The 12,507-nt window shown below is 31.9% G+C and overlaps 1 protein-coding gene across 1 annotated transcript; it reads right to left on the reverse strand.

The window, feature by feature from the left end:
* Nucleotides 1-228: 228 nt before the first annotated feature.
* On the reverse strand, nucleotides 229-1,008 carry LOC132036660 (photosystem II repair protein PSB27-H1, chloroplastic). The gene has a single exon (XM_059427042.1). It carries the CDS (start codon nucleotides 897-899, stop codon nucleotides 375-377), a length of 525 nt encoding a protein of 174 aa, XP_059283025.1. The 5' UTR covers nucleotides 900-1,008; the 3' UTR covers nucleotides 229-374.
* Between the last annotated feature and the right edge of the window lie 11,499 nt (nucleotides 1,009-12,507).

A 12,507-nucleotide genomic window follows, 5' to 3' on the forward strand; every position in this document is an offset into this window, starting at 1 on the left:
CTACGTGAAGATTATTTTTTTTCCCATTTTTGTAACCAAATAGTACATATATAAAGTTATGTTAATTTTAATATATGAATAACTTCTCTATAACCAGCAATCAAACGACCCTTAACATTTTACTTAGTTTAACAATTACTAGCAACTTAACTTTCTACAAATATTTGAGCATCCGTTTGATTATATCTACAAGTGATTACGAGGTTTTGAATTATAACAAGAAAATGGTAAGACTTAAATCCAACTCCCTCGAAAGCAAATTATGCTCATTCTCATAGTAATTCATTTTCATAGTCAGAAAATAAATATAGAAATTTTAAATTTATACCAAAAAATACTGGCAAACATCTACCGGTAGAACAAACGTCTCTCTTTTATCTTCCCCTCTGTAAAGCCTTCTCAGCAGTTTCCATTTCTTCCAAGATTCTCTGCTTTCTCTTAGCCGGAATTGGCGTGGTGGGCCCAAAACTCACATAATGGCCCGAAACAGCATTAAGGGCCGAGTATATGTCCCTGAAGGAAGCCCGGCCCAATAAAGCCTTCTCTCTTCTATACTTAGCAACCCAATAATTAGACGCTTCTCTCAACTCAGCCACACTATCAGCTATATTAGGATCAGTTTTCTCCATGTTTAGCGTTGATCTCACCTTCTTAATCACTTCCGAAGCTTCTCGAACGTACTCCTCGTCACTAGCAGCAAATGCTGACGTGGCGGGGAGGAGTAGTGCCGGAGAGAGGAGGAGTCCGGCGGCGCGTGAGAGGAGCTCGCGGCGGCGCGTGGTGGAGGGTGAGGATGACGTGGCGATATTGACGGTGGAGATGAGTTTTGAGCGGATGGGGGTTATGAGGGGTTTTGTTGGGGTGGATGTGGAAGGGGTGATTAGAGTTGGAGAAGCCATTGATTTTTTTGGGGGTTGTTTTGGAGGGGAAGGGAAATTTGGGGAAAGAGAGAGTGTTGTAGTTAAGTGATGAATGGAGATGGGAGGGATTTGTGCCACGTTGGCTTATCGTCTTATCAAGATATATAGTTTATGGATGAGAAAATGTCTAGTGAGATTCTAGTATGATATAGAGTGACCTGGACATTTGGTTTCAACAAAGTTCCGGACCATCTTAGGAGAGGAGACTTGTATAGAGACTCGGATGTTCTATTGAGCGTCTCAACACGTAATAAATTATTTTTATTAGACATTTTGATTTTGACGAAATTACACTTTGTTTGTCGTGGTGATGGATGTATTGACGCATCAAATTCAAGGGAAGGTGTCATGGTGTATGTTATTCGCAAATGACATAGTTCTGATTGATGAGACTCGTGGCTGAGTGAACGCTAAGCTAGAAGTTTAGAGACAGACTCTTGAGCATGAAGGATTCAGGTTGAGAAGGACCAGGATAGAATACTTGGAGTGCAAGTTCAGTAACGTTAACGAACCTGAGACAGGATTGGTTAAGGCCCGCGTACACTCTACGCTCCCCAGACCCTATTAGTGGGATTACAATGGGTATGTTGTTGTTGTTGTTGTTGTACACTTAATTAAAATTTGCACTTATATTATATTAATAAGGACAAATTTGAAGAAAAAAAAGTTCCTATTTAATTATGTAAGTGGACACTTAAATTAGACCAAAATAAAAAATTGAATGGACACTAATTATGAACGGGAGGGAGTATTTACTACTAGTAACATTTGTATATAAGTGGCTATTAGGAAATTACAAATATGACAAAAATACCACTACAAAGTACAGTAGAAAAAAGATTTTATATGGGGTTTTACTATTTGGGAAGTCCACTAGTTTTTTCTTTGACTAAAGTTCTCTTAAACTCTTTTAAAACAGAATGCATTATTTGTTATGTTGACCTATAGTACCTTTTATGTAATATGCAAATACGTAAATTATATTTTAAACAGTAAGAATCTATGCTCAAAATCGCGATCAAAGAGTAACTGCTTTGACCCTAGTACTCCGAACCCCCTCATATAAATTGAAATAGAAGGAGTATGAGAACTTTAAGGAAATGCAATATATGTGATGAATGAAGCTTTGCTCCAGTGGTGGAGCACTTTAGTTGGTTGAAGGTTTGGGTTTTATTGGGGAAAAAATAAGAGATAACACTATTGATCTTCATGATCGGGATTAGAGAAAAAAAGGAAACAATATATCACGTAACAAAAACTTCAAAAAAAGTTTGTTTTTCAGTATAAAAATTACTTATTCCTCTAAGAATTTGTTTGGAAAATCACCTCACAATTGAATTTGATGTAATTACTATAATAGTTACACTCGATTATACTCAAATCCAATTATAAGGTTGACTTTCCAAACATGCCCAAAAAATATCACGCTTCAAAACGTTATATATGGAAAACAGGGCAAGGAGAAAAACACATTGGGTAGAACTGAAAAGTGATATCTCCCAAGTACTAATTACATATTCCTAAATAAGAAATTTAAGTAAAAAAGAAGAATGGAGATCTTTTCATAAACGATTGGACCAATATTTGAGTTTGAAGTTGAAATGGAGGAAAAGTTTATGGAAATTGAAGATGCATGTTAACAGGAACTTGGAATAAATAGAGACCCGTGCAACTAAACTACCCAATGATCGAAGCAGCGATTGGATTAGCAAAGAGAAATGGGCCAATCTGCAGCAAGCCTGTGTCGTCACACTTAATGTGTAAATCGACAAATTAGCCCAACTGTAAAATCTGGGCAGGTCTTAAACATTTTTTTGCGCGGATTGACCTTCTTTTGGGGTATTCTTTAGTTTTTGGCCCTCAAATTGGTGGTCTTTAATATTTGTCCTTCGCTTAACACCCAGAGATCCTGGGTTCGAACCCAGGCTCAGTCCAAAAAAAAAAAAAAAAAAAAATACAAGGCATAAGTTGGGATTTACAGGGCAGCAAACTTTTACCCAAAGTTAAGCCTTAAGGCAAACCTTTGTCTTAAGGCCTAACTTTTGCCCAAAGTTAGACCTTAAGGTAGAGGTTTACAAAATTCCAGCAAAAAAAAATTTTTTTTTTTTTTTTGCCTTAAGGCAAAGTTTGAAACTCAACTTATGCCTTGCGAAATATTTTTAAATTTTTGACTGAACAAAAATTCGAATCCGAAATTAAGGAACTTTTAGCAAAGAACAAAAATTAAAGACCACTGATTTAAGAAACAAAAATTAAAGACCACCCCAGTGAAAGACAATCCTGCAAATTGCCCGGTCTTAAATCCACAAGCCCAAATAGCCCACGAGATGACTATTTATCAATTCATAGTTCCTTTTCCTTTAGTGCCAAGGGGATTGCCAACTCAGCTTCTCAGTTTAATGATTAGCTACCGTTGGTCATAGATTTTAAAGTTAACACTTAAAATTTGAAAATTTGAATTTTTGAAACTTGAATTTGTGTTTGGACATGCATATTACTTAGAAAAAGTTGAAGTTTTGTGAGTGGAAGTCTCAAAAATTTAAATACTAGTCTGGACTAGTTTTTGAAACTTGAAATGTTTTTGAAGATAAATTTTGTAAAATCTAATCGAAAATCTATGGCCAAACAAATATTTGAAGATAAATTTTCAAAATTCGATCCAAAATCTATGGCCAAACGCTAGCTAAGAATGGCGTTTGGACATGGATTTGATGATATTTGAAAAAATAGTATTTAAAATTAATTAAAAAAATTATTTAAAAATTATAGTTGTGTTTGAACATGCATCTTACTTGAAAAAATAGTTAACATTTTGTGAGTAAACAACAAAATTCACTTAAGAAACTAGCCACAACCATTTTTTCAAACTTGAAAATTTCATCATTAAAAACTAATCAACAAGTCATTCAATGTATAGTCATATAACGTTGGAAAATATTTTTTGAAAAAGGAAAAGTTTACCATTTCCAAACGGGAGTTAAATTCCTTTAGGTCTATATTAATATACTAGCAATATATGCTCGTGCGATGCACGGGCTGAATGTGTTTATTCGCTTTAATTAACCAGTCTTTAAAGTTTGTATTTTGTAAATAATTTTTAAAATTTGTCATTGTCATGACAAAGAAAGTTATTCATCGATGTGAAAAAGAAAATTAGTAAGAAGGTGAGGGAAAATTAATATTTTGATCCTAGATTATTTCTTTTAAATTCTTTAATATCTCATATGTATACCGACAAGTTAATATCCATCTCAATTAATTAACAGTCGTATCCAAACATAAGAACCATTGTATTGTATATATTGGATATATTAAAAGCAAAACTAATAAAATATTGTTATTAAATTAATTAAAAAATATGTCAATAATGGGTAAATTAGTTACATTATAATTTTTCATATTAACAATTATAGATAAAAAGAATTGTTACTAGAAATCAAAATTAGAAAGATATATGCTATATCGTAAATCACCAAATTAATTCTTAAATAACGTAAAAAGTCAAAAGTAATTGTCCACGTTAACATATCAAGGGAAAGAAATTTTTCTTCTTCTTATTTTACCCTTCACATTAATTACTGATTTTCAAATTATTTTCTAAGGTTACTGAGGCTATATTACACTAATAAATATGGATATTATGATAAAATATATACTTCATTTATTAATTCTTAAAGAACGTGAAAAGTCAAAAGTGAACAAGTAAAAGTGGACGAAGGAAATAAATGTGTCGGAGAATTGTTCGTCCTCTCTTCACGTTTAAAGTATTTAGAAAAAAGAAAAACGGGGATAAAAGTCGCTCCCTTTATTAGAGAAAGATAGGAGTACGATAGTAAAATACATCTTTTATTTATGATTTCTTAAGGATCGTGTAAAACGGAAAGTGGGCAATTAATATGGGATGGAGGGAGTATATATTTTACCATAATATTCATATTTATTGATGTATAATGTCAATAGGCTTGGAAAATGATTTGAAAATGAGCAATTAATGTGAAGGGTAAAATTAATAATAAGAAGAAAAATTAACGTGGATAGTAAAAGTGCACGGACGGTGCATACATGTATATACGAGAAGACAATAAATATTCAGTACCATGATATATGTCCTCATGGAATTAAAAAGTAGTTGATTAAAGTGTACAATTTATTGTCCACGTGGAATTAAAAGTAGTTGGTTGAAGTGTACAATTTATATAGCTCTTGGTACAAGTATTCATTGCATGTACAATTTGTAAAGCTTGTGGTACAAGCATTTTATGTTGTGTTCGTCCACTCACCACACTTATATCTAATAGAAATAAAGAAAAATATACAATAGAAAAATAATATATAATAGAAAAATAGACCTATATTTTTAGTAATGTAACCAAGTTATATGGGACGAAGGGAGTATTTCATTTATTAAGTAATTCTTAAGCAATGTAAAAAGTCAAGTATAGTAATGTGGCCAAGTAATATGGGACGAAGGGAATACTTCATTTATTAATTCTTAAAGAACGTGAAAAGTCAAGTAATTTGCCCAAGTAAAAGAAGAGAATAAATATTCGATCTATAATATATGTCTACGTGGAATTTATTAATTCTTAAAGAATGTGAAAAGTCAAAAGTGAACAAGTAAAAGTGCACGTAGGAAATAAATAAGTGCGTACGTATATACGTAGAGAAGAGATAAATATTAAGTCTATGACATATGTCCACGTGAGATAAAAAAGTAGTTGGTTAAAGAGTACAAAGCCAAGTAATATGGGACGGAGAAAGTACTTCATTTATTAATTCTTAAAGAACGTGAAAAGTCAAGTATAGTAACGTGGCTAAGTAATATGGGACGAAGGGAGTACGTCATTTATTAATTTTTAAAGAACGTGAAAAGTCAAGTAACATGGGACGGAGGGAATACTTCATTTATTAATTCTTAAAGAACGTGAAAAGTCAAAGTGAATAAGTAAAAGTGCACGGAGGAAATAACTATGTGTCGGAGAATTAAAATTGAAGTGCATACATGTATACATGAAAAGAGAATAAATATTCAGTAAGAACGTGAAAAGTCAAAAGTAAACAAGTAAAAGTGCACGGAGGAAATAAATGTATGTCGGAGAATTAAAATTGAAGTGCATACGTATATACATGAGAAGAGAATAAATATTTAGTACTATGACATATGTCTCCGTGGGATTTATTAATTCTTAAAAAAAGTAAAAAGTCAAAAGTGAACAAGTAAAAGTGCACGGAGAAAATAAATTTATGTAGGAGAATTAAAATTGAACTGCATACGTCTATACATGAGAAGAAAATAAATATTCAGCAAGAACGTGAAAAGTCAAAAGTGAACAAGTAAAAGTACACGGAGAAAATAAATGTGTCGGAGAATTAAAATTGAAGTGCATATAGAATAGAAAAATAGACATATATTTTTAGTAATGTAGCCAAGTAATATGGGACGAAGGGAGTACTCCATTTATTAATTCTTAAAGAATGTGAAAATCGAGTATAGTAATGTGGCCAAGTAATATGAGACTAAGGGAGTACTCCATTTATTAATTAATTCTTAAAGAACAAGTATACTTATGTGGCCAAGTAATATGAGGCAGAATGGACTTCATTTATTAATTCTTAAAGAACGTGAAAAGTCGAGTAATTTGCCCAAGTAAAGAAGAGAATAAATATTGATCTTATAAATATACGCTACGCGAGATTTATTAATTCTTAAAGAACGTGAAAAGTCAAAGCTCGAATAAGTAAAAGTGCGCGAAGGAAATAAATAAGTGCATACGTGTATACGTGTTAGAATAAATATTAAGTCTTATACGTATATACGCGTGAGATAAAAAAGTAGTTGGTTAAAGAGTAAAAGTTATATAACTTTTATTATAAGCATTCATTGAGTGTACAATTTTTAAAGCTGTTCGTACAAGCATGGGAAGCTGTGTTCGTCCTCTTTTCATGCTTATATATAATAGAAATAATAAGTGTACTAATTTTATGAGAAGATGCTAAAATGTAGAATACAGGTTAGTTGACCTTTAACAGCGTGTGACATGATTAGGATCTTCCAAAGTGAAAAGGACACAAACCATGTGAATACAATTGGTAAATGATCGCACAATAACCTTGTATCTTACGCAATTTTATATGAGTTGTGTACCCTTTAGAAAAGTAGTATACTCGATAATTCAGCCTACAATTTGTAAATGATCACACAATAACCTTGTATCTTACGCAATTTTATATGAGTTGTGTACCCTTTAGAAAAGTAGTATACTCGATATTTCAGAAAAGTAGATCAAAATCATGACCCCAGACATCATGGTCTTCTTTACATGTCTGAAAAGCATAGAACTTCGTCTAGTCATCATTTTTGACAAGTCATTTTCTGTGACATAAATTCTCCAATATGTATTTGTGATCTTTAGCTTTGTTTTGTTTCTTTTTGGGTGTCCGTTATTTATTTCGAGATTTTAATTCATTTAATTTTGCGTCGCATAAAATTGATTAAAATTATAGTATTTCTTATCAAAAGTTTGCATTCACATGGCTCAAACCGAAATTTTTAATCAAGGACGGAAAGATCCTAACCATTAATGATATGGAAACTCACTAGATATTTTGCACTAAATCAGCATTATATCTGTAACTTTTTTACATCAATTTTTTATCACTTAACTTTCTTACTTCTAACATAATGTAAAATATCAATCCAAAATCAAAGTATCAACGATTATATATTTCTAAAATTGTGAAATATAACAAATTCCAAACAAAGTAAACCACTTTAAAATAATTAATAATCAATGAAAGAAAATTTAGAAGTAATATAATATAACTGTTCAACCATAATTTATATTAAAAAAATGTGTTTTTAATTATTTAATATTGTCTCCCATTGTAAATTGATTAAACTTTGGGGTATACCCAAGGTGCTATAGTTGGGGTGAGGAAAGCAAATGAATCTTGGGATATTTTAGGATTGTGGAGTTGTACTCAAGTAAAGTGAAAAGCATGGATCAAATAGGTTCCCAGAACTTTCACTACGTGGAGTATATTGGCATTGTTAGTGGCTTTATGTTGAATATACTTGGGTAGCGATTAGCATGAAAATTATCAGATCACAATAATTTTGTAAGTATCTTGCCCCTTTTAAGGAGTGAATTCCGGTAATTAATATTACCCACATTATTCTTTTCGCTCATCCCAGACTGTGCCTACTACGTGTCGAAATAATTTCACCACATAGTCTATTTGCATAGCGTCATTTAGGGGGCAGTTATCTTTTTAAAAATTTTGCATCCATAATCAGTGAAAAGTTTTCAACATTAAAATCATCATTATAGCAACTTTGCAAGTAGATTTCGGACATGAAAATTTAGTTTAAATAAGTAGATTTTGTTGGAAAAATTTTGTAGTTCAAACTTCAGAAAAATTGTTTTCTCAAACATATATGTCTACTTCAGACATACATATTGGTCAAACTTGAGGTAGGTGTCAAATTAGGCATTAGGCCTAACTTACACCCCAAAAAACAAATTTCAAAGGAGGATGATTATCTTGCCTTTATAAGGAGTTCAGTTTCCCGTCCGTCACCGATGTGATATATTCTTCACCCCATCACGCCCAGATCTGGACATTCTTTTAATCCGGGGTCCACTGTCCGGTTTGGAGCGTGCACATTCATGGACGGGAGCATTTTCAACCCCATCGGTTTGGGACCGGTCAATTGGTTCCATTTTTTTTGGGGCCAACATCAGATCGGGCCTGGGCCTACATCTGATACCAAATGAAGAACTTAAGAAATAGCAAGATAGATAACAGGAAGAGAATTGATTATTTTGAGAGAAAGAAAATAGACGTGGTATTTTATTGAATCCAGTCAATGGCCTTATAAAGGCTTACAGATACTATAGGACTCATAGTTCCATTAAACTACTAACAAGATTCCACTAAATAAATTCCCCTAAACTTTAGGAAAAAATATCCACAACTCTACAAACTAGGAAAGACATTAGAAACTAAAAATAACAAAATAACAACGGAAAGTTAAAAAATAGCGACACTGCAGACTTTATCAGCATTAACATAAGACTGATGTTGTACAGCTTTAACAGTAAGCATATCGAAAGTTTAATCTTCACAAATCAAACTTCAAACAAAAATGTGGAAAATCGTCAATTATCATAATATTTTCATTAGTTTAATCAATTATCGAACATCTCAAGAACCATTACTTATCATAATATCTTTTAGCAAAATAATGCTTGTGATATAAAGACATTACATGTTCGTGGGACTATTTCGGTCAAAGATATAAATGTTACCCAATATTTTCCAATATGCTAAAAACTTGAAAAATTAGCCTTTCGTTCACATAATTATCAACTTCATGATACTACACTTCGATCAAGTAATACATACCAATTTCCCAGAAAACTAATAAATAGGAATCGAGAAACTATTTTGGAAGGAAAAAAGAAATTATTGAGATCACTATGGTCCTGTTAGGTAATCATATATATTGTGTTGATGCACTAGAAAAAACAATATTACTGGTATCTTTTTTGACTTTGACATTACACATACAGAAAAAGCAGTCAAGATATTCTAGCTTTCTTTTCTCCTTTTTTCACTTTGGTAGTGCTCGACCTTGTGCCTATGCTAAATCTTGCTCCCTACAGTACTAAAGTGCAAATATTCCGTTCAGCTAAATGAAACATTTTAGAGTACATAACATTTTAGTCAGAGAATATTATTTCTGCATACAAATGGAGTTGGAGGGTTATTCTAATTTAGCCGTTACCAATTTGTTCTCGTTCGTTAATATTCTCAATCATGTCGCATGATTCGAAGTGATTATTTTTATCTTTAAGGGTGCGTTTGATTTGAAGGAAAATGTTTACGATGAATATTTTTTTCTTGGAAAATAAGTGACTTTTGACTTATTATTTGGTGTTTGGCAAGCTAAGTAAGGAAAAATCTATTGTTTCAAGAGTATTTATATATAATCTAGGAACACAATATGGGGTGTGGGGAGGAGTGGAGAGTTGGGGGTCAGGGTTGGCAAGGGTGATGGGGCTTCGGGGTGAGGAGGAGAAAATGAGCTTGGAGTCAGAGGTGGAGCCATGATTTGAAGCTTGTGTTGTGTGTTCGAAATTCTAGTCCATTTAACTACTTATTGGGTTCAAAGTAATATTTTGTATAAATTTCATGAATTTTTTAAGGCAAATATAGGATTTGGACTAAAGTTATTAGGTTCAACCGAACCCGTAACTCGTATTCTAGCTCCACCCCTACTTAGAGTGTCCTTTATGGAACTTGTTTTTCCTATAGGTAATCATTAATTTTCCGAATTTAAAAAAAAAAACATTATCTTAGAGAACCAGCAACTCAAAATATTTTCCACGTCCCTAAATGACATGAAGTTAGATTTCTAATCCAAAGTTTATATATAACAAACCTCCCTCATAAAAATAGTGAAAGTGCTGGAAATAACACTCGGTGCATAAATGCAGTATTTGATAAATTCATGTATGGCCACAATGCTGAAATAATTTGAAAAGGACATGTAACTAAAAGTTTAAAGAGGAAAGAAAAGAAAAAGAATATGAACATGCAAAATCTTTGTAGATTCAAGAAAATAAATTGGAGGGCCTACCCTTATAGTAGCTTTCTTTTTGAAAGCTTTACAGTTGAAACGATAGCACTTGTAAACTAACAAAATAAAGGTAACTGGAAAGATGTTGGTTACGTTCTTGAGAGTATTAAAATAAACCTAAAAAATACCATTTGGTTCATATATACTATAAATTTTATGGACAAACAAGACGTAAAAAGCCGAAGAAAGTGGAATTATGAGACTACTGGTAGTCCAGTTATGGAAAGAGAGATTTTTACATGATCCCTATTGTTTAAAAGTTAAACCAAATGCAAATCCAAGTACTTTAGTAGTTTAGTGGGTTTAATTAGATCTCTTCGTCTCTGCTTATATTCTTTCTATGTAATAACTTGAAGTGTGCATTTCTTTTTTAAAATAAAAATAAAAATCTGCATTCTGCCTATTACTTATTTACTTTCACTGTAAAATTAAATTGGAATTCAATAAAACAAGTGAAAGGAAAATCACATATTAACTAGGATACTGGTACGGTGATCAAAACTAGAAGTGCATTTTCGACAAATCATTACTAGCATTATCTTCGAATTTTATAAACTGAACGTGAGAATATGATGGGCACATCTTTTCTTAATATAAATATGTTGTAAAGAAACCAAACGAGTTCACAAAAAATCATTTTGGATAAATTTATGTCTTGTTCTTTGGCCACAAAAAAAAATATGGCTACAACTACAAATTACTTGGCTAGTTGGCTGTCATGTACTACTATGTTTATTAATTAGCAGCTTCAGTATTAAGGATATAAAGTCCTTGTATCAAATTGAGCCAAAAGCTCTCGTGATTTTAATTTATGGTATATATGCAAGTGGATTCAAAAGTTGTCCCTTTGTAAAATTAATTCAACTCTGTTTTTACGGATAGTTTGTGATTGAACAACAGTATACTTGTGAAGGACATCACTGATTCCAGCACTGAAAATACCAAAAAAAAAAAAGTTGAAAAACGTTAAAAAACAAAAGGAGAAACAAATTAACTTAGCAATTGCAAATATTAAGGACATAATGAGTATAAATAGAGTTCCTTAACTAAATTGGAAATGCTTAATAATTACTCTCATGCCCAAACAAGAATAACATTCTGATGAAAAATAAACCCATATCTTAATTACTCAAAAACAATATTTTCTCAACCAGTGATTATATAGTGTAGCATAAGAAATTAAAACTGAATAATCCCACTTATACTCATGATTAGATAAAAGATAATTATTTGTGACTATCTCATATAGCCAATTGTTTAAATTTTATTTACAAGAAAAATTGAGAATATTGTGTATTATCGATATTTTATTTTGGAAAGCAAAACCAGCTCAGTACTTTCTAAAAGCGCAAGTCCGACTTGATAGACTTTTACAATATTTTGTCCACCCAAAAGCCAAAACCTTTGAGGCAGATTGAACACTAAAAAAAAGAAGATAATGTGAACATCTTTTTATGCAAAAATTTGAATAAAAGAAGAAAAGGGTGTGAACTGGAAGGAATATCGTAAGGCTTTTGATTGCTTTTACTTGTGTAGTTGGAACTTGAAGGAAAATAAGGCCCACACTACCCTTTCAATCCTTTTCCTCCATTCATCCCTCCAACCTCACATTTAGCATGTATGTACACACACACACACAGAGTACCTAGATATAACATTAAAAAAGAAAAATTGTCACATATCAAAGTACATATACTATTTGTAATTTTAATTAATTAAACATATTCTTTCCGAGTCGGTAAATGATCTATCGAAACACTTCTTACCTCATAAGACAAACAGTAAGGTTTGTGTCTTTCCTCCCTCAAAACCCCACTTATCAATTATCTGGATATGTTGTGGTGGTTGTTATAATTTTAAACATATTATAACATTGACAAGCACATAACATCAAGGGTACGTAATTGAAAAAATTGTGTTATAATTCGAAAAGACGAGAAA

Source organism: Lycium ferocissimum, chromosome 11, assembly GCF_029784015.1.
Source record: "Lycium ferocissimum isolate CSIRO_LF1 chromosome 11, AGI_CSIRO_Lferr_CH_V1, whole genome shotgun sequence".
In the NCBI taxonomy this organism is placed as follows: domain Eukaryota; kingdom Viridiplantae; phylum Streptophyta; class Magnoliopsida; order Solanales; family Solanaceae; genus Lycium; species Lycium ferocissimum.